The 27,076-nt window shown below is 43.0% G+C and overlaps 1 protein-coding gene across 1 annotated transcript; it reads right to left on the reverse strand.

The window, feature by feature from the left end:
• Positions 1–1,054: 1,054 nt before the first annotated feature.
• Positions 1,055–26,311, reverse strand: LOC121441846 (desmoglein-3-like). Its single transcript, XM_041643168.1, has 17 exons — positions 26,261–26,311; positions 22,049–22,081; positions 21,268–21,402; positions 20,275–20,430; positions 19,702–19,846; positions 18,901–19,067; positions 17,914–18,042; positions 16,934–17,119; positions 13,939–14,210; positions 12,924–13,063; positions 10,693–10,923; positions 8,712–8,966; positions 5,753–5,898; positions 5,411–5,474; positions 2,868–3,097; positions 1,566–1,867; positions 1,055–1,412 (listed from the first exon to the last, which is right to left on the reverse strand). The coding sequence occupies exons 1-17, from the start codon at positions 26,309–26,311 to the stop codon at positions 1,055–1,057; spliced, it is 3,000 nt and encodes a 999-aa protein (XP_041499102.1).
• Between the last annotated feature and the right edge of the window lie 765 nt (positions 26,312–27,076).

The raw sequence follows: 27,076 nt of genomic DNA on the forward strand, positions 1-27,076 counted from the left end.
GAAGGCTGAGAACTACAGCACCAAACATTCGCTCACACAACATCCTCACACTCAGCATTAATCGCTACAGCTGTCCAATTCTGCTTCACTTGAAAATGGCTTCACTTTCTCCTAAAGTGATACATGTTCATTCATCTCACTGCCTGCTATTTCAGTCCATGGCCCTTTTGGCTTCGAGGAAAAACCATGCTTTCTCCTCCACAAGCCCTGCTCGATGTTATTTGCGCACCACACCTCATGTGCATCTGTGAGCCAGTCTTACTTGTTGGCACTTACACTAACGCGTCTTTTTAAAAGATTGGCACAGGCTTAGTTTTGGAGGAGTACCTGTGAGGGAGCTCGTGTTTTTTGTAGGAAGTTACATTTTCTTGGACTAGCTTAAAATACATACAAAATATTATTTACATATACTAAACTTTCTTACATGCTCTATGCTACCTGTATTTTAAAACTGTCTTATTGTGAATACATATAGAATATAGATGCAGTAATTTAAGCATGTTCACCCACAGCCCTGGGCTTGAGCAAAAGACAGGCTTTGAGTTCTCACACCAAGAAGACGAAACCCCTGAGCTGCATCCATTACCCTTGTCCCAAGCTGCCCTGAAAGCTTCATCATGCCCCTCAGATTTCCACTGTTATTAATAATACTCTCATATTCTTATTAATGATGCCAGAAAGGTGACAGAGACAGGAACCTGAACTCCAAGAAGGAAGCCAATGTACTAACCCACACTGCGTAGGGCTACAGCATCTTCCTTTGATGTTGATATCACAGAACCGTAAAGATGCTTAGAACACTCCCTACATAATATCTTAAGATTATTTTTGATATACAGGTTTACTTGCGCTTGAAAAAAATCAGAGAATTAGAAATATTCTTTAACATACCTAGGTGTTATATATGAATAAGAATATGTAAATCATGATCATGATCAGAGGTTATCCAGTAGGAGCCAAATTAGTCCAATACCACAAGCTTTGCTAGATTTTAAAAAGATATTCGGGTACAAATATCCAAATTTGGCTAGTATATTTTTCCAGTTTGCTTTGGTCATAGATGGGAACAGGTTTCTTTTGTATAGAGCATACTGTAGGAGCCCCGCAGCTCCGTGGGAGCCACTATGCTGCCAGAGATACTAGGAAGGGGGCAAATCACTCTTTCTGTTAAGGTGACATTCTGGGTGAGATGTGGGTCAGAGGTGGCAGTGGTGGGCTGCATGAGGGAACCTGAAGTTGCGTGGGTTTCTGTGAGCAAGTAGTTACCGAGCTGTAGAGGGTCAGGGATAGCAATGGCAGGGTGGACAGACCCGGAAGTGAACAAAACAGAAGCATCCTGACTGCCAGGCAAAGTCTGGTGCCTTTGAGCACCCGACTGAGTGACCTCCAGACTGCCAGGCAAAGTCTGGTGCCTTTGAGCACCCGACTGAGCGACCTCCAGACTGCCAGGCAAAGTTTGGTACCTGTTAGAAACTGATCGAGGGACTTCCAGACTGCCAGGCGAAGTCTGGTACCTTTGAGAACGTGACTGAGGGATTTCCAGACTGCCAGGCAAAGTTTGGTACCTGTTAGCACCTGACTGAGGGACTTCCGCAGAGCGAGCACAGATGCCTGCCCCAGAACCACTGTCTTTAGGGCCTGGCTTTGCCTGCTTGGCTTCGTCATCAATACCGAGACATATCTCTGCAAGCTTTTTAAATTTGGGGCCAAGGGACTCCAAGAAGCTGTCATCTAGGTCATCGGGAATGAAGCTGCAGGAGCTGAGGGCAGGTGAACAGGGGGCGCCATCCTCGCCTTCGTCATCATAGATCAGCAAACAGTCATTCACTTCCCGCTCATCCTCTTCTTCTGCATAGGCAAACGATTTCTAAAGATGGAGAGAGGAGAGACGGACCTCACAAAGACCAGAGAATTTATCCATAAAGCCCAAGGCTGGAGAGTGAATCCCCGCATTAGGAAATCCCCACTAGTGATGAAAATGTTCTTCATATTTTAAATTTGGTTATTTTTTCCTTTGGGTAGCTAAAATGTTTTCATTTATTTATTTTTATTGTTAGTATGTTTTTAGTTAATGGTCAATATAATAGGTTTATGACATTTTCATAAATATATATCCTTGATCTTGGATCATATTTAGATCCCTGCTTGCCCTTTCTTGCTCTCCCCTCTCTCCTGCTAGCCATTTTCCTTTTCCCCAATAGTCTGTCCTTGGCGTCCATGTGCTATATATGCATATATAGTTAAATATAGATTTCATCAATGAGAGAAAGCACGAGATGGCTTTTCTTCCTGTTACTGCTCCTCTCTCCTATTCTTTCCCTTCCCTTCCCAGAAGTCCTCTTGCTTTCATGTCATAGATAAAAGTAAACCTAGGTCCACACTAGAGAAAGCAGGATATGAGTCTTCCTGAGTCTGGTTTCAGGAAATACTCTTTAATTTACATTTTTGTTTGGGGAATTGGCAATATGGCTGACAGCCCATCAAAGAGGCTAGCCTAGGCTTATGTGTTAGCTCTTGATTTCAGTCTCCATAGCAACTGTATATACTGCCTGGAGTCTATCACTAGGGCAGCTCGATTTTTGTCTTGGGGACAGGCAGCTTTCTCAACGTTCACGGAGACAGTTTTCACCCCATGGGGACTTTGCATTAGCTTTGTCTTTGCTGGCTTGGCTTGTGAATTTGAGCTAGTGGCTCAAATCTGACAGTCACCAAAATTACCCGATTTATTTTGACAAGAGGAAGCTTTTCTTTCCTTACTTTGAAAAAAGTGTAGAAGAAATGAATCTCAAAACTATTGTATACAATCAAATAGCCAGATTTCCTATATAAATGAGATAACCCAGCCTGACAGTTTGCTATGCAGTTACCTGATTAAAGTAGGAACCTAGGAAAGTCATGTTCACTGGCGCAACAACGTAGTCCTTCAAGGTCCCTCCGGTGGAATGCCTCGTTCTCATCGTTCCTGAGTGACCCAGGGAACAGGGGCCAAGTGTCCCCGCAGCTCCTGCTCCAGTAGCGGCTCCCACTTTGGTAGTCATTTCCATTCCCGAAGCGCCTTCCACCACCGTCCCTCCAGCATATGTGTTTGTACAGACTTCTAAAGGCAGAAGAGAGAGAGAGTTCTCTGATAGTTCATGCTGTGACTTTGTAAAAGCTCCCATGTGTGCATATGTATGTGTATGTTCGTGTGCGCCTCAGGGGTGTGCTCATGCCCATGTGGTATGTGTGCACACGTCAGACTTGTTAGAAGTCAATCTTGGGTGTTGACCCTCAGGGCACCGTCATCTCTTTTGAGCCAGGGTCTCTCCCTGGTCTGAAACTTGTAGATTCAGCTAGACTCTCTATCAGTGAGCCCCGGGATCTGCCTCCCCTTTCGCCACAAATTGGCCACAATGCTTAGCTTTTTCATGAATTCAGGGACTCATGCTCGTACAGCAAGCCCTTGGCTGACTGAGCTCTTTCCAAGCCTTAAAGTTCTCTCATCTTTGACAGACAGTTGCCATATAAAGCCGCGATGTGAAGAAAGTATGGTGGTGTGGCTGGTGTTAGCATTGCTGAAGGTTTCTGTGAGAGTAACTCTGAAGGGGCATGGGCAGGTGAAATAGCCACAAGACCATGTCAGTCAGTTAGAGGAGGGTACAGGGGAATTGGGTTGTCAGTGGCAATAGCCAGAAACAACAACATGAAAGGACAGTTGGCAGTGATCAACCGTGGAAAGCTCCCGAGCACATGTGTTCTCAGGTACAATGACATTGCAGTCAAGCAGCTGTGTGATTTCAGTACAGGAAAGGAAGAGAGTCTCCATGACGTGGCCGTGTAAAGTGACAGATGGTATCCATGGGAAATTTAAAGTGTTATGGTGTATTTCCTATTTCGTTCATGTTATGCTTTCCTAGATTATTTGAATTTATTTTTACTTTTTATTTGTGCATGTGTGAATGTGGGCCCATGTGTATGGATGGGTACCCACAGAAATCGTAACAGGCTATCAGATCCCCTGTGACTGGAATTCACAGGTGTTTATTAACCACCCAGTGTGGGTACTGGGAATTGAACCCCAGTCCTTTGGAGTACCAAACAGTACCCTAAACCACCTGACCAATTCTCAAGTTCATCATGAGCTATATTTTATACACAATTCTGAGTTTAGTTTTTGCTATATAATCACAATGGGAGAAGCAATTGAGTATTTGAGAAGCTGTTAAAGGTTGTCACATAACTGGAGACAATTTGTGTAGATTTTTGCTAACTATAGAATTAAGAATAAAATTCCTGTGAGTATCTTATCGCACGCTAGTTTACAGAGTACTTTTGGTAATGAGACAGCATGATTGAAATTTTTACTCAGTAAACCCAAAGAAATAAGAGATTTACTAAATGCCAGCTTTAGGCTTCTTGCCCCATGGTGATTGCAGAAAACTAGGAACTGAACACAAATCGGGAACACAGTTGATGCTGTTATGTCAGGAAGAGGGACAGAATTGCAGGTGCACACAGTGTACACACACACACACACACACACACACACTCAGAGACGCAGATGTGCACACATAGGACTTGACGGGCAAACATAACCCAACCTGAACTAGCAATAGACAGAGTTGGTGGTAGGCACAGCTATTGTTTGAATTTTCATTTACAGTTTTTTTAATACTGTAAAATAGTTCCTAATTAAAAGTTATTGATTAGTGGTTGGAGAGATGGCTCAGAGGTTAAGGGCTTGGCTGCTCTTCCAAAAGACAGATTCCATTCCTGGTACCAATATAGTGGCTCACAGCCATTTTTAACCCTGTTTCCAAGGGATCCTATACCCTCTTCTGACCCCTGTGGGCAACAGGCATGCACATGGTGCATAGACATACATGAAGGCGAAATAGCTCTAAGCAAAATAAAATAATAAATTAAAAATATTTTAAAGTTAGCAACTAGTTGATTGAGAGCTATAGTTGCTTCAATTCATTAAAATTTGGAAAATGAAAAAAAAAAGTCTTTACATTTTTCCAAGCAGCAACATCAGCGAGTGAATTAACTCATGGAGGGCAGACCAGTGCTGTGGAATTGGCTCAGCCACAAAGAACTGTAAAGCCAGCTTCTAATCTCAGTGGTGATATCGCTTGTTATGTACACAAATGTTCAATTATTGATCATTTCTTAATTTTGGCTAGTTCTCCTCTAACCTGCCCTTAATTTCAAAGTTACATTTTAAAAATAAATTCCAACTACTCAAGGGGTTGAGGCAGGGGGATTTAAAGTTCAAGGACTGCCTGGGCAAATTAGTGAGACCCTATCTCAAAAGAGAAAACATAAAAAAGGATGGGCTGTAGCTCAGTGTGTACACTTGCTTAGCATGCATGAAGCCCTGAGCTCAAATCCCAGGACAAATAAATAAACAAATTTGATACCTACTCACCAGAACTTTCCATAAAATCTGCACCATTGGTTGTGATAGGAGGCACACAAATATTTGTGATTTCCTACAAATTATAAGACAAACACATGTTTCAGTGCAATATAGATGAAGTGTGACCCCCCCTTGTAAGTGATAACATTAAAATTCTTCTAGGAGTGTGGTCCTTTTTAGGACAGGACTTCTGTAGAGCTGGAGTCCTAAAAGTCCCCATCCATGACAATCTCATCTCTCCACTTAGGATTAAGATGTCCCTTGAGCTCTCTCTATTCCCCTTTCCTACTTTAACATAAACTGTTTCCCACTGCACGGCCGCAGTAACTGTCTGACAGACTGGATCCTCACCTTGTCTTCAGGCTGGGCTCCTTCGATTCCCCACTGATGGATTGTTCCTTCTGAACCATCAGGCACAGGGATAAAGCCACCTGTCGCGGCTCCTCCTCCGATGGGACCTGACCCACAGTCACAGGCCAGCAGCAGAAGCGGGGCCACTGGGCAGGGACAAGGATAATAAGAGAATGGTTGAATCCATCGGAAACTATTTGACATGGCAATTGTCAAAAGTGTTACAAAGGCAATACAATAATTCAAACATTAAAGGAGTATATTTACTGAAAGCAAAATTAGTGTTTACAGAATGCAATTTGGTAAGTTAAATGCAGTAATTTTCCAGGGATCATGATCTGTAGGAGGCCAGGCCATTTTTTGGGAGGGTTTGTTCAGTTTTGTAATTCCTTTCCATAATACTTATTATTATTATTCCTTGCTTCTGCTGTTGTTGTCATTACTATTTGTCGTACTTGTCTGTACATGTTGTCTGGCAAATACACACAAAACTATGATACCCCATAATCAAGATTTTGATAATACTTCAGGATCTGATCTTTACTAAAGAGCAATTGACCAGGAACAACGGCTAAAGACATTTTAATCAATGGCTGTCAGTGCACCGTGTGTGATGCGCTGTGTGTGTGTGGACTGTAGGTGTGAGGTGCTGGGACCTGGAATCCAGGTTCTGGCAGAGCCTGTGCTTTTAACCTCAGAGTCGTCCTCCCAGTCCCCATCAGTGCACTTTTAATTGAGAACCGAAAGTCCTTAGCATGGAGGGTCTTCCAGCCACCATGCCATTCTTTCTGCTAATGGGTAAGACATGTTCATTTGAAAACATTTTTTCATACGTATGGGTGTTTGGCCTGCATCTTTGTCTATGGACCGTGTGCCTGCTTGGTGCATGCAGAGGCTGGAAGAAGTGTCAGATTCCCTAGAACGGGAATTACAGGCACTTGCTGGCTGCCATGTGGGTGCTGCAATCCAAATCCAGGTCCTCTGGAAGAGCAGCCAGGGTTCTTAGCTGTTGATCACTCTCTAGCTCTGTTGTCCCTGCCTTAACTCCATTTCTGCACTGTCAAGGCCATATGAACCCTAATGCTGGAACTGTCCACTTAGAAGTGGTCCCCTGAAAGGTTAGCAAACTCCGTCTCCGAATCAGACTTCTAGGGTCTGAACTTTGGATGCATGGCTTTTCAGTTCTATGATCCCAAGTTGTATGATCTAAGCCATCAGTTTAAAGGGGAAGCAAATGGTGCTTTCATCATGGTAGTCTGAGAGAGGGAAAAGACAGTAATGGATACTAGGAAGACCTGCTAGTATTGCTAGAATGAACTACATAATTATGCAAATTATATCAGTCATATACTAGTATAAAACTAGGTCAAGTTATAAATAGATGGGATGTAATTCATACAGAATATTGAATTTTAATATAATGCTTATATGAATTTATCATTAAAATATTTTATTTTTAATTATGTGCACACATGTGCAGTCTGTGTGTAGGTATGTACATGTTAGTGCACATGTCTCTGAGGGCCAGAAGAGGATGCTGGGTCCACTGGAACTGGATCTATAGGGAGTTGTGAGCCATCCACTGTATGTACTAGGAACTGAATTCAGCTCTTCTCAGAGCTATGTGTTCAAGACCACTGAGCAATCTCTCCACCCCATAAACCATATTTCTAAAGACAGTTGAAGTAGAATATACATATATAACATGAAAAACTTTTTCCATTAATATTTTATGATGCACTAATAAACTAAGGAATTATTGTGAATTTATTGAGGATATCTTATCCGACTCCTTTCAAAGTTTCTTTAAGTAGAGGACTCTTGCATTTACAGCATCATTTGATTAATGAACTTTCAGTTAAAATGAAAATTTCTAGAAATCTAGCTATTGAATAAACTAAAATGCACATTTATTAAAAGACAGTAAGCCATGTAGTTTCCCTAAATGTCTTCCTATTATGTATGAACATTAAGGTGTTTTTGAAAGGTTTATTTTATATGTATGAGTGTGCACTGCATATGTGTCTGGGAGTTATGGGTGGTTGTGAGCCACCAAATGAGTGCTAGGAATTGAACCCGGGCCCTCTGAAAGTACTCCTAACTACCGAGCCACCTTTGCAGCCCAGGGGTGAATATTTTAAAGGGTGCACATGAGATAAGGGGTAAACTCTGTTTTGAGGACTTGCTGGATTAAATAATAAATTCTCAGGGCTCAAGTTCTGCTAACGTGGATCCTAGATGACCTCTCTGAGGTTATGTGACCAGCATTCTTTTGTTTTAGAACTGTAGTCATGAGACTAGTATGTGGGTCGGAGATGTATCTTAGAAAGCCCATGCGTATGAATAAAGGCATGGTTTGGACTGTGAACAGAGCATCTTTATAATTTTCCCCTCAATCTTGTCCCCTACCCTCCGCGTGTGTGGAATGTGCTTGTGAGCACACACCATACGAGTGTGCTCACGGAGGCCAGAGCACCACCTGAATAGCATCCCGTGGGTGTCTTCCCCTTTTGTTTGGGACAGGGCTTCTCAATGGCTTGCGCTTCGCTAAGTAGGCTAGGCTAGCTGGCCAGTGAGTTCTAGAAATCGGTGTGTCTCTTCCTTCCATCTTGCTACTACGGCTGGAATGACAAGCATCCATTGCGGCACTTGACTTTTTAGGTGGGTGCAGGATTGAACTCAAGTTCCTTATGCTTGCGAGGCAAACAGTATTGACTGAGCCATCTCCCCAGCCCTGTCTTTTTTGGAAATGTTTGCATATATGACTTGCCTTGCTGTATTTAAATTGCTGTTAAGTGACAAGCTAAACACATTTGAGTTTTTTTTTTTCTAGCGATTTCCTTCAGCTTTGCCATCTAAGTGATTAGAATGATGCTTCTCACATTGCACAGATGAGCACAGTGACTCTTCCAAATGAGGCCCTTGCCACAGACTCCGACGGGCGTGTTAGTTTACTCACACAGCAGCATCAGGAGTCCCAGCAGGATCAAGCCGATGGCAGCGGGCCCCAGCCGCCAGGATGACTCTCTGTGTCTCATAGGCTCTTTGCTCGGGTTAGGGGCTCGGCACATGTTCCGGTCATCACACTGACACACTGTCAGGGTCAGGATCTCTGGTGTGTCACACTGCCCGCCCTCATTGTCCTTCACGACGACTGGGACGCTGTACACTCCTGGGGACACCTGCTGCTGGGCTCGTAGAAGTGCGGAAGTATCTACAAAAAAGTCAAAAGCAACAGTGAGACCAGGCAGCCCTTGCTCTTAAAGCCTCCTGCATGTGATAATGGTGCCAGAACTGTCTTGGAATCATGGTCACAAACAGCCAGACTGGCATTGTTGGAGCAGTGCTGAGTGGTGAAGGGGTTTGGCGGGGTCAGTCTGCCCACCAGGAGTGTCCAATCATGTAGGCCACATGTGGCCCAAAATAGCTGTAGATACAGTTGAACACAAAATTGTAAAAGCTAATTAAAACACAAGAGATTAATTTTTTGTTTGTTTTTATAGACTGATTGCTCAGTACTTGAAGTCTTTAGAAGACAGCTTCAAAGTGTTGTGTCATGAAACAGTGTTGTGAAAATAAACATATATTTCCAGCCCCCAGGCTCTTGTAGGTTCAAGGTTGTGGGTTAGACATCCCTCTGTGGCCCAAGACAGTTTTTCATCCAATGGAGAGAAGCCAAAAAGTTGAACCCCTCGTGATTTTTTTTGTCATTCTCTCCCATAGCCCAACAGGCCCATGATTCCCCTCCACAAGGACCCAGCCCTGTATTATTTTTTTTTTCCACTGAAGTTGGTGGGAGATGGGGCATCACAATGTCATGTTTATATCCTGAGCTTACCCACTCTTGTGTATATCTGCACCAATACTTATAGGCATATGACCCCATGCATGCTTTCAAACTCTGATCCCATGTCTGACTCATTGAAATCTACTTTTGGCTTTGGGGGTGCTCTCTTATCTTCTTCTTTTGCTTATCCCCAGAGCTAAGGGCCTGGGTGATAGGGTTCCTAGTGGTAGGGCCCATTGCCTGTTAGACAACTGAGCACCACCTGGTTTGGGTTCTCCATTTCTTTGTCACCTCTTTCTAAGTAGGAAACCTGGCAGTGTTACATTGTTTGAATCGTTCTGGAATCCGCAGTGCCCTTGACACTGTGCCATGGCTACATCGTTTGCTTTGACCAACCTAATTCAATTCAGTCACCCCTATGCTGTCACCCCAATACTTGACCCTAGGACCCTGTGAGTGCTAGGCATGAGCAGTACCACTGAGCTACATTCCCAGCTGTCTGTTTGCTGACTGTGCGTCTATCTGGCAAATGCCTATAGAGACCAATGGCACATCCAGTTTGGAGCTATTCCTCTAAATAAGATCAGAACGCCGAGAGTAAGAGAGCAAGATTTCTTTGGTGTCTCTGGCCTTGACTGATATACGACTGCAGGATACCATGGAGCACATCCATGAGAGGAAGCAAGATTTGCATAGAAACCAGAGAGGGAAAGTATGTTTGCAGAGGACTAGAAGCGGCTTAATGGTCACTGTGCAGTCCAGAAAGGGACTTTTGAAAAACTCAGAAAATATATGATAAACACGATATGTTTTAGGAGGAAACGATTCCTTGTTTTTCATTGGCTAGTGAGTTTGCAGCTGTCAGTCCACTGGACTCAAGGTTACCTCTTACAGGGCAAGCTCCATCCCAGGCTAGACCGCACAGAGAGACCCTGTCTCAAACAACGATACTAACAAACCCAGAAAACAGTAAATGATGCTCAGCTCCTCCAATTTCTCTTCTCCTCAGAAGAGACCAGGCTCATGTCTTAGTTTCAAAGCAATGCTTTCAGTTTTTCAGTTTAGAAAGGACCTCCGTCAAGGGGGTTCATGTTCCTCTGGAAATACACAGCAGCCGCAGCTTCGGCCCACAGAGACAAGTTTGCTCGCTCACCGTTCATCATTCTGATGTTCCACATGACTGGCAGTTTCAGAGGCTGCTCCTCCAGCGACACTGTGTAGGGGCCAGTGTATCTGCCCCTCTCCAGGGTTCTCACAGAGACGAGCACAGACGGCGAGGCACTGCTACAGATCTCGTTCTTCTCCAGGACAACCGAGGGACAATTTTCACTGAAACTGGGCACTTCGACGTGCACTGTGCCCGTAGATGTCTTACCAGTGTTTTCTGTAAGAATAGTACAGGAATACAGAGAGTAAAGTTGAACAAAACATGATCTTCCACACCCCTTCTCCTCTCCTCTCCTCTCCTCTCCTCTCCTCTCCTCTCCTCTCCTCTCCTCTCCTCTCCTCTCCTCTCCTCCCCTCTCCCCTCCCCTCCCCTCCCATCCCCTCCCCCTCCTCTCCCTTCCCCTCCCCTCACTTCCCCCTCCCTTCCCCTCCCCTCCCCTCCTCTCCTCTCCTCCCTTCACCCCTTTTTCGTTGCTTTCTCTGAGTTCTTCCCCTTCTCCTCCTCCTTACTGTTCCTCTCCACTTCCCCCTTTCTTTCTATCTTTTCACCTTCCTTTCTTTTTCTGCTTTCCCCTCTCCTTCACACACTCTTCTCTCTCCCCCCTCTTCCATCCTTTCGTTTCCTTCCCTTCCCTTCCCTCTCTCCCCTCTCTCTCTCCTTTCCTTCCTTTCTTGTTGAGAAAGAGTCACTCTAAATTGCTCAGGCTGGCTGTGAACTTCGGCCTCAGTCTCCTGAGTAGCTGGGATTATAGATATGCCCTGCAGCCAACTTACAAAAATAATTTTTTATATTTCTTTCTTGTTGCCAAGTCGTGATAACTTCTCATGAAAAGGCGTGTTTGTGATTATCAGGAGTAAAAAGACACCATCCTATCTCTGCAACTTATAAAACCAATTCAAACTTGTCAAGTTGTCTGGTGTCTCTAGTAAGCAGCATGAGTATTAGTTAAATAGTCGTGAAATCAAAGTAATTGATTCATTAATTACAAATGAAATTAAAACAAAAAATAGCTTGTAAGGGTCTTTCTTCTGCAATCTGAGCCCCCAGTATTTAAAATAAATAATTATATTTATTACTTAATACTTAAAAGTTTACTGAAGTCAGGGTGGGTGGTGGCATGTGGCTTTTTAATCCCAGCACTTAGGAACAGAGACATGTGGATTGCTGTCAGTTTGAGACTAACCTGCTATACATAGTGAGTCACAGGACAAGCTCCATTCAGTCAAGCCCCATTTCAAAAAAGCACGCAAACAATTAATGTTTACAATCAAGCAACAAATAAAAAAACTCTTTCGTGGTGAGATGATGAATGAGTTCTGTCATTTTTGCGGGTGGAGTGGTTTTTCCAAATGTTAATATTTTTGATGTTTATTTTTGGTGCTTATTACACTGAGCTTAAATTAATTTTATAGATCGTTTAACACATACATTCTATGAATATTATTTTAAGACATCTCAGGAGAGGAAACTTTATTGCTTAATGACATGAGTTTACAGGGAGCTCACAACGTGAGCTTCCATTTGGAGCGGATTTGTGATTGACTGTTTATGGGGATTTGTGGTTGACTGTCTATGGGGATTTTTCCTTGTCCTCTAAAACTCAGTTATTTCTGTAAGCCAAAAAATTCCTCCTGAGGCTTGGGAAATGGCTCAGGGTGTGAGAACACTGGATGTACAGACATGAGAAGCCAAGTTTGGATCCTTAGCACTGTGTAAAAAGCCAAGGCTACTGTGTGTGTGCCTGTAATTCTGTCTTGTGGGCCTGCTGACATCCAGCATGGCCCCAGGTTAAGTAAGACACCCTGTCTCAGGTTACTAAGGCTTACACTGATGAAACAGGAAACTCAACATCTTCCTCTGGCCTCCACAAATTCATGGACACATGCATTCCCACACACATAGGGATGAATACATATCACACACACACATATGCACACACACACACACACACACACACACACACACACACACACTTTCTCCCTCACCCATAGTAAACCAAAGGGACCAGAGTTATGGTGGGTACCAACTAAACTGGGAAATGGAAATTCTTAGTCTCTCTTAGGTTAAGGTGTGGGGTCGCAGACTCAGGCCGATAAGTTCCTAAGAGAATAATCTCTATGATAAAGGAAAGGTGCAAAGCAGTCATGACTATCTACTCTGAAGGAAATGCTTTTTAAAAAATATTTAATTCAAAACCATGGAAATAGCTTTCTTACCATCTATAGCCAGAACCTCAGCTGAGATTGTCTTGTTAACTATGAAAGTAGAATCTCGGTCAATGTTCTTGATAAATTTGATCTGAGCAGTTTTTGGATCAATAACAAGCAAACCACCATCATTACGACCCAGGACATATCTGTTTTATAATAGAACAAAATACAAAATGTTACTTGTTTAACAAATACTATTCATTAGACAGCCAACATATTAATGCATGATCTAAAAATGTTGTATATGTACTTGTAAATAATATCAGGGTGCTGGAAAGGTAGCTCAGTACTCAAGAACACTTGCTGCTCTCTAAGGGGATCTGGGTTTAGTTCCCAGCACCCACATGGCAGCTCAACCACCTATAACTCCAGTTCTAGGGGATCTGATGCCCTCTTCTGGTTCCTGGAGGAACTGCACACATAAGGTACAAAGATACACATGCAGGCAAAACACCCATCCACATTAAAATAAACATAAATAAATCTTATAAAGCAATTAAAAAACCAGAAAGTTAGCATGACATAGATGAATCATAATTCATAATCCTTACACATTCATTGGTCTGGTTACCCAATTTTGGCTGTGAAAAATAAAAGAGAACAAAGTAAAACAAACCCTGTGCCTTTGCTCTTTACATGGCGACTGTTACTCTGTACGATGCTTTATGCTTCAGCTATTACTGACTTTGCTTTGGATTGAACCATAATGTCTTATCTTACTCTTCTGATGAACTTCTAGACTTTTCCATGTCTCAGCTGTGAAGCGCTCTCCTGATTTCCACATGGGCTAAAGCATCCCTCTTTTATTTAGTGTCTACTAGTTTATGGGCATACTATTTCTGCTCACGGCATAATGTATTCTAATAATTTATCTTTATATCTTTGTTTTGGGTTGTCTGGCTCCCCAATTTCACCCTTTTCGTAGCTCTGGTTTTGGCAGCTAGTGGGCGGAGCCTGATGCTGTAGTCGCTTATAGATGAAAGCTACACAAAGGCCTGAAAGGATAGAAGGCCTGTCTTACCTGACAGTCGAGGCAGCTCTACCAGTGTCTTCATCAGTAGCTTCATATGTTCCCAGGATATAACCAGCCAGTTTACTGGTGCTTATGCTCCCTGGCACAGTAAATGTCTTAGAAGGAGGACGGAATGAAATGCCTTCTTGGACATTGGTGACTTGGATGATGACTGGAGTCGGCTGCACTCGGTACTGGGAGATCACAGACTGGTGGAACTCAGCTTTGTTCCTGACGGCGATGCTAAACTGCAGGCTTTGCATCTGCTCGTAATCCAGAGCCTGGAGTGAAGACCAAGTAAGACCAAGAAGGAAGTGTCACAAAAGAGAAAACAAGCAAGCACAATCTGGAAGACAGGACCTTCTAATTCTATAGAGCAAAGATAGTTTCAGAAGTGATTGCAGTGTCCAATAGAGAATGCCTTAGGATTTCTAACTCATGAGACCTCGTTTTGGTAACCTGTGTCTATTTTCTAGATTAACAAAACATCGTCAACTCTTTTTAGGCTGTGATGTAGAACTTAAGAAGTCCTGAATTCGTGGTGGTAAGATGGCTCAAGTCTTCATTCTGATACATCTGAGCTGGGATCCTCAGCTTTTTGCTTCTAAATGTTATGTACATTTTATTAATTTGTTTAAGAATATTAGTCTTTTCAGTACTGGAAACAGAACCCAGGATGTTATGTAAGGCAGACAACTGTTCTATCACCATGCCACATCCCAGGCCTAACTTCCTGACACATAAAACCAAACCTTATCTCACCAGGTTGTTGAGAGGCTAAACAATTAAGTTCTATGATTCATTCTTTTTTGTTTGTTTGTTTTTGAGATGGGGTTTCTTTGTGTAGTTCTGACTGTCAATCTATAGACTAGACTGGCCTCCTACTCAGAGATCTGCCTGCCTCTGCTTCCCAAGTGGTGGGACTAAGGACGTGCCCCACCACTGCCTGGGGATTCATTTTTTTAAAAAAATAAACAGCCACTTGGCCATTAATAATATGTTCATTGGATTCATGTATCTTCTTTTCTGACATAAATAAAATTCCAAGGTTCAAAGGCCACCTATTGCATCTTTGTTGGCAAAAAGACCAACCAATTCTTTTTTATATCAGTGAACAATTGGCCCAAGTCTTTATAAAACCAATTTTCAGTGTTTTTGCTTGTAGTGGCTTGGTTTTCTAGTTAAGCTGGCCTAAATCAAGAGTTCAAGGTTAACAGTTTTCATTCAATCGTTTACCTCTTCTTCTTTTTTTTTTTTTAGGATGGTAGAGTAGGAAATGCTAATTTTGGCTTTATCTATTTATCCGCAGAATATTTATTAAGGGAAGAGATCTGGATTCGAGTGTCAGCTCCAGGGACTGCTTGACAGTGTCAGAGTTCCCCGGCGGAAGGGAAAGTGTGGGTAGAGATGGCAGAGCTGCGTGGAAGCAGGAGAGGCTTCTAGGCGAGAGCTGGGAAAGGCATCTGAGAGGATCTGAACTGAGCACTGAAGGGTGCTGGGAAGTTCTTCAGGAAAAGGCAGAAACATCTTCAAACACCCTGCACTGCGGAAGGATCTGAGCTGGCTGGTAGGGTAGGGTCTTGGGCACCGTAATGCGAAGGTCTGCCGCTTCATTTTGAAGTAGGTGGTCATCCACCTGGATGGCACGTTAGAATCACGTTGCTTAATTTAAGACTCAATAATATGAGTGTTTCCCCCCCCCCCCCCCCCGACTCCTCCAACGAATCCTTTCTGTATTCCATGTAGATAAACTGCAGGTGACGTGAAGGTGCTGTTGGCACCGGGGCCAACTCAGCTCACTGAGAGCCGGGGCAGGATTGACAGAACAAAGTAAGTCATCTTCTTTGTTTCTTTAAAATAATGTGGTAGTGGACTGGTGGCAGTGAGGATGACAACTGGGGACAGGCAGCAGGGACACCTGCTAGACAGTATTGCAGTCAGGTAAGAGGGAAGGAGCAAGGCCAGGCAGAGGCTAGGTGGTAAAAGGAAGAGGAAGCCATCCTTGCTTCATAGCTTGCGGCAGAACTCAATGGCTGGCGGAATGCTGTAGGAATTGTCAAGGTTCAAGGATAACAGCCAGGTGGCAAGTTTGAGAAAGGGAATGACCCCAGGACATTAAATAGGGAATCACGATGATATTGGAATTTATAACAAGGTCCTTGCAGATTCAGAAGCAGTGACACTCTCCGTGAAATGTGGACCACTAAGAAGTGTCTTTGTTAGGAAAATATTATCACTCCATCTTTAAGTCAGACCCAGTCATTAAAGAAGCTCCAGAATGTTTCAAGCCCAGAGCCAGAGAACATCAGCAGGGCGGCTACCGTTCGCGGCTACCGTTCGCGGCTACCGTTCGAGGCTACCGTTCGCGGCTACCGTTCGCGGCTACCGTTCGCGGCTACCGTTCGAGGCTACACTGTTTCCAGGCACAGCTGCCCTAATGTAATTCCAGCTGGGGATGCTGTCTTGCTGAACCCAAGCTTTACTCAGTGTTTTGCTTTTTACCTAGCAGAATTTGTTAAGTTTCCTTTTTTTTTAGGGATTTTGTGATTTCTTTCTGTGACGAGATTAGTTTAATCCCTTAAAGTGTGTTGACCAATTCCCAAGTCACAATCCCATGCTTTCCTATCGCTTCTGAACTCCAATCCATCTGCAGACAGTGGATTTGATTAATATATGAAATGTCTTTTCTTTCCTGTCATGAGAGTATGCAAACCTCCCCCACCTTGTGTGTGTACGTGTGTGTGTACGTGTGTGTGTGTGTGTGTGTGTGTGTGTGTGTGTGTTAAAGAAAGTATGGTAGCTTGGAAGGAAAAAAAATAGTATTTCAAGAGAAGTTGTCTTTAGGCAATAGAGCTATGATGCTAGTAAAATAAATGCTATCCACTTTGTTTTTCTATTTTTTTTAAATAATAGAGTGATCATATTATTGATGTAATTTATTTGTATTACTAATAGTTTGAGTTCTGTAGAATGTTTTTACCCACTAAAGAAACTCAGGCCTTACCTTAACCACCTTCAGGATGCCTTCGTTGGTTCTTGGATCTGTTTCAATTTCAAACCAATTCCCCTCATTCCCAGAGGTAAAGAAGTACACGGCCAACCAGTTATCCGTGTACTCTTCGTCCCAGTCTGTCACCTGAAACCGGAGTAGCTCGGCGTTTAGAGTGTTTTCCTCAATGCGCGCTGAGTACTGAAAGGGAGATGAGCAGGATTTAAGAGTCGGTGCTAGGAGTCCTGAGGGTGACCTGGCTGCAGCGTTGCTCCCATGCCACTCTGTCCACTGCCAGGGTTGTTTGGGCAACCTGGCTGCTTAGGTCAGTGTGCCCTTCCTCCCGCAGCTGAAGAGGATGGTCTGCAGCCCCACTGCTAGAACCGCTAGAAAAGAACTCAGGAGTCCGCACTAGGGCTTACCTAAAAGCATATTTATTTTAAATAATATTAATTCTTAGTTTTCAAATTATATATTATTTCATACCAATCCCTTAACTGCCATATTTGAATTTTTTGTTTGTTAGATTTTGTTTCTTTTCTTTTCCTTTTTTTTTTTTTTTTTGATTTTCGAGACAAGGTTTCTCCGTAGCTTTTGGTTCCTGTCCTGGAACTAGCTCTTCTAGACCAGGCTGGCCTCAAACTCACAGAGATCCGCCTGCCTCTGCCTCCCGAGTGCTGGGATTAAAGGCGTGCACCACCACCGCCCAGCATCTTTTTTTTTTTTTTTTTGACAGCATTTCTCTGTGTAGCCTTGGCTGTTCTGGAACTCACTTTGTAGACCAAGCTGGCCTCCAACTCATAGACCTTCCTTTGTCTCCTAAGTGCTGAGTGAGATTAAAGGTATGTACCACCACTGCTCTACCTAAACTATTTTTTAAAATAGAAAAACATAGAAAATTTAAAGCCCAACAAATGTGTAGTTAATAAATTGGGATGCAAAACTGTTAATCACACACAAAAATGGTTCTTCAAGGACAGGACCAGGCGGCATACCTGAGAATCCCTAAGCACTGGGAAGTTGTCGTTGACGTCTTTCACTTTAATACTGCATTCGCATTGAGTCGACAGTCCCGTTCCGTCATTGTCTGTACCACTCACAACCAGGTGGTAGCTACTGATTTGCTATATTTGGAGAAAAAGAATAAAATTTACAAGTGGCCAGTAGTTGCCTTCTATAGATATGATAAAATGTTTCCATGAAAACATTTAAGATCGTGAATCGTGGCTCATGCACACTGTTAGCTGTCCGTGGCAGAGAGAGACTGGTGTGGCGCCAGATGACTGGGTGGAGGTGTTGAGGGGCTGGAAGAGGCTTCCTCTTTGGCTGACTTCTGAAGGTAGCGGGGTAGATGTAGAGCAAAAACATGGATATAGGAATGAGGGGTGCTGTGCCGGTCTGAGAGAATGAGGGGTGCTGTGCCTGTCTGAGAGAATGAGGGGCGCTGTGCCTGTCTGAGAGAATGAGGGGTGCTGTGCCTGTCTGAGAGAAGCTCACATGTGGCGTTTCCCTGCCAGCCTGTTGGGGAAACCATTTGTGTGAAGGAAATGTGCACCTGAGTAGCCTGCTTTGGTGGAGAAACATGGTGATGGGGGATGAAGAGAGGGAGAGGAAGAGACCCTTCCCTGTCTGTAAGGAGAGGTTAAAAATAAATGGCGATGTCTAGAGGAAAGGCATGTATGCCTTCAGACTTTTATGACAGATAGACATCTCCTCATCTAAGAATTTTCTCCCATTCTTTAGGAATGAATCCCAGTGTAGTCTGCTTCTACACACCAGCGTCTGTCGTGTGAGAGGTATTGTCCCAGGTACACACGCTACTACAGCGGAATCACACCCATGGAGGCAGGGTCCTCCAGACGGTGTCTTTGTGTTCTCTTTGTATCCTCAGATAAAATGGAGGTACCTCTCTTGGGTTGCTAGTCGTCAAAAACTTTTGGCTTTTTCCTTTTTTTTTGATGCTTCCAGGTAATCTGCCTTACCTCTCGATCAAGAGAACTGGTCAAAGTGCGGACTTCTCCCGTGTTTCTGCTGATGAGGAACATGGGCATGCCTGCAGGCTCCTGGGAGACGATTTTGAAGGCAATTTTAGAATTCATATGGTTTGGTTCATCCGCGTCTGTGGCATTTAGGATCATTACCAGTGAATCTAGGAATATAGGAAAATTGTCAAAGACATTACATTCACATCAAAGAGTCAAACTAGTTTAGCACTAATTCCCATTCAAAAAAAAATTTTTTTTTAAAAACTACTTGTTTGCTAAAAAAAAAAAAACCCCAAAAACAAAGTATGTCACTGTTGTTCTTTCTGTTGGCTTTCAGAAAAATCTTCCAACGTTCCCTCAGCCTTGACTTTGTTGAGGTTGGGGCTATCTTCTGACCGGAGTTCTCCCCGAAATAGATGCACCTGCGGGTTTCCTTTTAAATATGACCCAAGGAATGTGAATAGATGGCGGCCTTCTATAATCCAAACTCATTGAGCTTGTGCATCCAGGCTGCCTAGGAGCCCTCTTCATGTTTGGGACTCACACAGAGGTTGTATGCCTAGGCACTAGCTTCGTGATGGGACTATAATCTACAATCGTAATCCTGATGGGTAATTGTTGAGAGTTACTACAAAATTTGGAAAAGAAATCTCAGACTATCGTGATGAGGTTTTTTTTTTTTTTTTTTTTTTTGTTATCAAACTACAGAGCAGAACAGAATAGTTTTTAAAAATGGTATAATGACATGTGTAGTTGAACGTCATGGATAGGAGGTGGTTGGTGCTGCTAAAGACTTACTTGAAGCACTGTTTTCTTCAATTTCACCCTTGAATATGGTTTGTGAAAATATCGGAGCATTATCATTGACATCTAAAATTTTCACTGTTAATATGAGTGGTCTCTCTACATCTTGTCCCAGGGCATTTAGAGCTCGGCATGTGATCTAGAGACAAAGGGAGAATAGCCATTATCACTATATCGAGCTAGTTTGAATATGATTAACACCCATAGAAATTAGAGCAATGCTGCTATTTACAGAAGTTAATGAGAAAGGAAGAAAGAACATTTCCCCTAGTGTGGGTGAAGGGAAAGGTTCCCACTCTTGCTGTTGTCCAGCTGCTCTTCCTTCAAGTAGCTGCATTTTGGCAGGATGAAGTTCTGGAAAGTGTCCCCAGCCCCTCCCCCACTCCCCTATCATCATCCCCCACTCTCTGGTGTATTATCCCAGGGACATGAACCATGGGGTGGGGGTTAGTAGAAGGATGAATATTATTCGCTAATAGACTAACCCATGTAATAATTTCTTCTCTTGCAAATCTACCTGGAGAGGAGATAACTTCACAAAGAAGGCTAGCTTGACTGGGGACTCACCAGGAAGCTCGGGGTTTCCTCACGATCAACTATGGCCGTTATGTTAATATCACCATTGTTTGGGTCAACAACAAAGATTCCAAAAGGGGGCTGATCAATTCCCACCCCAGAAATTCGGTAGGTAATTTTCTGGGTTGCTTGAAAATCAGAAGTGATCTGTAAGGAAAGAAGATGGCTTAAATGTCAAGCTGACCCTTGACAAGCCTTCTCCTGACTCCTGCACAGTCTAAAGTCATCCGTTCACTGGACCCACCCTTCCCGTTGCTGTCATTTATTCTTGCTCTACTTATTATTGGAGAGTCGGAATAAAAAATCAAGTACAGCTGCTCTGCTCACCAGCATGGACCAAGAATGACAAGCCATTTGAGTGCTTATTTGGGTCGTGGTGCCATGGTGGGAATGTTAAAATGTTGTAAGAAAACAAAGGAGGCTTAGTGGTGAGAAAGCTTCTTCTGGATGCCCAATCCTCACTTACCATTTACAAAAGGATGCTTCTGCAAGTCCGGGAAAGTGACAAGGAAGGGGGAAATGGAGAGAATAAGGTAACAGATATTCAGAGTACGTGTGAACATGGATTGATTTTTATTTTTATAATCTTAAAGCTGTTTAGCAGAGCGAAGAGTACAGAGCTCACGAGACAGCTCATTGTCCAGCCTCAGCAGTTGCCATCCACGGCCACGCCCACACTCTCTCCCAGTCATCTAATTGCTATCTCTTTCTATTTTTAGCCTTGTTTAATAGAATGTGGACAGGCACGGGCTTATGCATTAAAATGAGCAATATATTTCTTAATCCCATTTTATAGCTCTAGAGGCTATCATTCCTATCTTTTTCTTTTACATTATTATTATTGTAGCTTTGTTGTAGAGGACAGGTTGTTGTTCTGTGGACTTTCCAGGCTGCATATTGTTGAGTGGAGTTCCTACATCGTCTGTAATTTGCATGTAATACGTTTATTCTAAAGCTCACACTGCTTCTGTCAATATGACTTACCTTGGCAATGGGATTTCTTTTTGAGTTGTCTTCTCTTTCTCTGCAGGGCTTGGCAAATTTTACCCATTCACGTTTGTACCTTCTTTTGACAGACGGCTGCACTGCTGTCCCGTCTTCTCCATGCTGTCCTCCTGACTGTGTTGAAAGAGACCCCGATTTATCGCATCCGTGACTGGCAGTCTTTGCTTTGAATATTGATCATAGCTAGATACCCACGCTGAGAATCTTTATGCTTCTACTTTGGTGAGCATTTGCTCACCTGACCCTTTGTCGAGAAGAAGCAGCCTTAAATAGGTCATCACAAAGCTATGCTATTTAATCTTACTATTTAGTCAATTTGATTTCCCCTATAAACTCCATAGTAGGATTTGACTTCTTCTTTATTTGAGCTATGTAGAAAGGAGCCAGACATAGCAGTGAATGCCTGCAAGCAAGCACTAGGGAGGCTGAGGCAGGAAGATTGCCAGGAGTTCAAAGCTAGCCTGGTAGGCATAGTGAGTACCCGGCTAGGCAGCACTTCCCAGAAGAGTGGTTCTCAAGAGAAGAGAGCCAAGCAACCAACCCAGAATCCAATAGAAAATAAGATAAAATAAACAAGACCATATGAGACAATAATCATAATATGTATAGATAACTTTAAAATATCTTGGGTTATTTGCTAGAATTTTAGTTTTACACATTTTTACAGTTGAATTACCAAATAATTAAATTAAATGCTTTTCTCAATATAACTAAGTTTTACCAGTGAAGCGATTCTAATGATGCAGGCTGCACACTTTACCTCTGTTCGCAGCTCCCCGTGCACCAGCAGCACCTGCAGACATCAAATAGAAACAACTCCACGTGAGTTCCCCAAACAGGTGACTGTGGAAAGCTAGCCATCCTTATCACTGCATCCTGTTCTTCAGCTCGTAGTTCGTTTCTAGTTTTAAAACAGTTTGCAGAAGCATCCCGAAGTGTAAAATTCTACCAGGAAAAGGAATATTCTCCAAATAAACAAGGTCTTCAACTTTTTCGATCTGACTTTAGACATTTTAAGGATTTGTTTTACTTTATGTCTATGGATATTTTGCCTGCATGTATGTGTGTGCACCATGTGTGCACCTGCTCAGTGCCCCACAGCTGGAATTTAGAATGGCTGTGAGCTGCCATGTCAGTGATGGGAGTTGCACCTGGGTTCTCTGCAAAAGCACCACGAGTTATTGATTCTTAAGATATTTCTCCAGTACTGTGCTTCAGATTTTTTTTATACCAGAAAAGAGGAATTCACCAGTGGTTAGAGGCAGATGCTGCAGGATAGACAAACCTGGGCTGTACAGTGACTGCAGATCAGCTTGGACTACAAAATAAAACCCCGTCTCAAAACAAAACAACAAAAGCAAGGAAGAAGATTCACTGCCACCCCCACAACATCATCATCATCGCCATTGCCACCATTATCACCATCTCCTTGACTGTAAAATTATGCTTTCAGGCACTCTCAGTCACTAGATGTTTCTTACACAGTTATCATATAAAAACCTCCCAGAAATCATTGCTTTAGGAACTGTTATGATAAACTCCTGCAAGTAGCCACATGGTTATTGACAGCTGTTATGCTGGGCATGTTGGTGCATGCCTACAATCCAGCATGTGGGAAGCTAAGGTAGGAGGGTTACAAAGTGCTGGAGGCCAGTCAGGAAGACATAGCAGGACTTTGTCTCAAAAAACTAGGAAGAAAAAAGCAACAACAAAATCAAAACCCCAAGCCTCTATTACCTATCATGTGTGCTTATACAAAAGCAACTTCAGATGAACTCCTTCTAAAGACAGGTTCTTTGTTCCCCACTTTTTTATCCCCCCTCCTCTTTTTATTTATTTATTTTATTTTTTTGCTTTTTATTTTATTTTATTTTTTTTTATCTTCCTATTTGGCAAATTATCCAAATATTTATTTCTTTTTGTCTGTAGATACTTCTTCAGGTTCAGTGGAATCCAGCTCTTTTTTTTTTTCATTTATTTTATTTTATTTTTTTTTATTTGAACTAGAGTAAGGAGAATAGGACAAAACTATTCTAGCTTATGAAAATGGAACCTTTTTCTAAAAGCAGGGGTTGTCCTATGCTGGTCTTAGGTGCTGTTTGCTGTAGGGCGTGAATCTGTTCTTCTTCCTACTGTAACATAAACATTACACTTCATTTTAAATTCCAAATGTGGTGGTGTTGTCTTCAACCCCAGTACACAAGAGACAGTGGCAGGTGGGTCTCTGTGAGTCTGAGACTATCCTAGTTTACATGGTGAGTTCTAGGCTAGGCAGAGCTACATGAGACCATGTCACAAACAAAAACAAGAGTTTCATTGTGTACTACGGGTCTAAAATTTAAATGAGGACAAAAGAAGTGGGGCTTCCTGGGACCTTTCTTAGGAGCCCACAGGCCTGGCATCTGGATTGCTTTCCACCTGGAATGCGTTCCTGCTCCTCACGGCCCACCTACAGGTGATTCACCCAGTCAAGCACCGGCATGCTACCTGAAGCTGCCTTTACTAATGGCTCCCTCTCTGAGTTTGTACAGCTCACATTCTCTTTAAGGGCATGTAGCTCACAAACGCTCCCTGTATCTTACTGTTTTATGAGTAGTAAAGAATTTCTTCATGAGCTTTCCAAGTCCTGGGTCTTACGCTATTGCTCTTCCCTATTCAAGTGTTCAGCAAGTATTTGCTGGTTCCCTGAGTGTGAGATCCGAAGAAAAGAAGGCCATGGAAAACAAATTACAGGGTAAATTTAGGAGAGTGGTAGTGGTGGTGACTTGCTTAGTGTTTACTTACAGAACATTGTGCTTAATATTGCTATTGTTTATTGCAACCACCTGAAGAAGATTCGATTATATAACCCCCGTTTTTATGTATATAGAGAAGCAGGAACACGGATACTTTCTCCCTGTTTAACAACCCTTGATGAGCTAGGGTTTGAAACATAACCACTTTATCTCCAGGGTGTGTGCATTGCCGTGACAATAGATTCTAACCCCAACCTAACGTAAATACACAGAAGAAAGTTGTATGACGGTGACTTAGATTTTTATCTGGCCAAAGGCTGTGGCTGATCCCGAAACAATGTAGACTTATTACGTCATTTATTTTTAAAGATTATAATGAACAGGCAGGTCCAAGTCTTAACTAAAGGAGCAATTAAGCCAAACATATGATCAACCCCTCCATCATAAGCATTTCATCTGAAATTCTGATTTTAAATAACACCTCAAGATGATGCCCCAACATCTTGCAATCTCTGAGGAAAGAAGGGACCAGTATGGTGTGGTCACCGACTGTTCTTTCTCATCTGACTGTACGGGGAAGGATGGGCCGGGCGTGCTCCCCTCTACAGGAAAAATGGAGTCATCCAGAAACCATGAGTCACGTCTGTGTTGGCCCCGTGGAGAATGGGGCTTCTATAGACCTTAAAGCCCTGATCCACCTTCCCAGGCAGGCAAAGCCTAGTCTGTGGAAAATTAGCAGAGCAGACCACGGGTTATCGTATTTCCAGTTCTCAGAAAACCAGAACCCTTGGATGACTTCTCCATTCCAAAATTTAAACTCTTTTCTTTTAAGCCTGATCTCAAAGAGTGTCCCTTCATTTTAGTGTTGTAGAAAGATACTCTTTGTTTCTGGAAACATGAGAGATATCACAGGAAACATTTCTGAATGCGGAACCATTATTTTTGGCTGGCTGGAACTGTGATTGCAGCTCTACATTAATTCTGAAGGCCGTGGAGCCTTGGGAGGGGGTCCCTGGCTGGAGAAACAATCACCGAGGGTGGGGCTCAGAAAGTTGCCTCCTTCTCTAGTCTCAGCAAGCCCTCTTTGCCTCCTGTGTGAGCAGCTATTGATGTGAGATTCTCTTGGCATGAGCTTTGCCATCATGTTTCCCAGTGGCAGACTGGAATCACTGGCCAAAATAAAGCTCGCCTCCCTTCAGGTTTCAGTCAGCTGCCTTCAGCAGCTGCGAGAAAAGCAGCTTACACAGCCACCGCCCGTTTCCAGAGTTATCACAGCACCCGCCATGCTCCCCGCTGGGGAGTTCAGAGAATAACGTAGGGAACTCAAAGAAGTCATTACAGAGTTCAAATATGATTTTAGATTTATACCTTTCAGGCAAGAAATGCCATGAAATGCCCATAGGCTGGCGGTTCACTGCTACAATTGATCAACTAGTCAGAAACTTATTGTAAGCACGTAGGTCATAGCAGCCTTTCAGGACACGTTTGATAAATGAGTTACACAGTGCACAGCTCGGAAGAATGAGTGACTCCTTCTGATTTCTATGTGGAAGCTCCTTCACTTATGGTGTGCAATGTCCTAATAACCCACTGTAAGCTGGAAATACTGATCCTCACGTGCATGTAACATCCATAACCCTCTGAATGTCTTAGCTTAGTCTGCATCCTCAGAACCCTTACTACAGTCTATGGCTGGGGAATCATCTAATGCAGAGGCCGTTCTATAATGAAGCCTTGAGTACTTCATGCAATTTATTGGATTTTACCCTGAAAACAAAACCCCAAGAGTTGTATAAATATAAAGCAGAAAAAATTTAAGTGTAAGTCAGGACTGTGTAGAAATTTTGAATTTTAAAGCCACAAAACATGCTAATAAATGTTATATTAATCAAAACAAAGACAAATTCTCCAACTGAATAATATATATTAAATTGTTTAGAAATTAGTATTTAATTTCAGGTGGCTCAGTTTTCGAGAACTGATATGTAAACTCAATTAATTTAGAAAGCTGATTTTTTTTTTTCCTGCAGTGAAGAGAAGCCAAGTAAAAGTAATGCCCTTGGTTGCTTGTGGATGTTCCATTTGGAGGATGCTGTGTCAGTGTGCTGGTATGAACCTGGATCCTGCACACTGGTGTTCTTTTTAATAGTGTGTGTGTCTGTGTGTGTGCATGTGAGACCATGTGTGTGGAGGTCAGAGGGCAACCTTAGGTGTCAGTCAGTCTTCATCCATCTTACATGAGGTAAGAGCTCTGGTTTGCTGCTGCAGTTGCCAGGCTCCTGGGCCATGAGCGTCTAGGGAATCCCGTCTCTCCTTACTGTCTTCCCAGAGGCATGTTCTGATTACATGTGTATACTGCATGTTCTGATTACATGTGTATACTGTGTGTTCTGATTACATGTGTATACCGTGTGTTCTCATTACATATGTATACTGTGTATATACTGTGTGTTCTGATTACATGTGTGTACTGCATGTTCTGATTACATGTGTGTACTGCATGTTCTGATTACATTTGCTCGGCAACCCCCTGAGCCATCTTCCTAGTTTCCAGGCCAATTTAAATTTTGGTCCCAGACATGTACCACTATACGCCTTGGGAACATGACCCAGTCCTCGCATTTCCTCATCTGCCGGAGTGAGATCTCACCACTTCTTACTTGCATGTCGGTTTGTTGTGGGGATTGAACTATGAGCCCAAGTGCATAGTAGGTGCTTAGTAGATGCTAGTAATTTCTGTTAGAATAACAAGAGAAGGAAAGGGCTATCAGAAGCCCTTGGACCAATACAAAGACTCCTTAACACAGCGCTCCACTATACCGTTGTGCAGGCTGCTCCTTGCAAACTTCCGGGTGCTGCTACCACTGCAGATCCCGTGAATGCACCCACTGAAGTTGTGCAATGCATAGCCTGGCCTGCGGCGCTGCATTAAGAAAAAGTGTGCATTAAGCAGATTCAATTATTCGTCATGTAATTATGGACGACCAACCCATCATCTGTGTAATTTCCTCATGAGGCATTTCCCCAAACAAGCCCTCACCTTAGGCTATCAG

Source organism: Microtus oregoni, unplaced genomic scaffold, assembly GCF_018167655.1.
Source record: "Microtus oregoni isolate MIOR12 unplaced genomic scaffold, Mior012 000082F_ref0000272, whole genome shotgun sequence".
NCBI classification, from domain to species: domain Eukaryota; kingdom Metazoa; phylum Chordata; class Mammalia; order Rodentia; family Cricetidae; genus Microtus; species Microtus oregoni.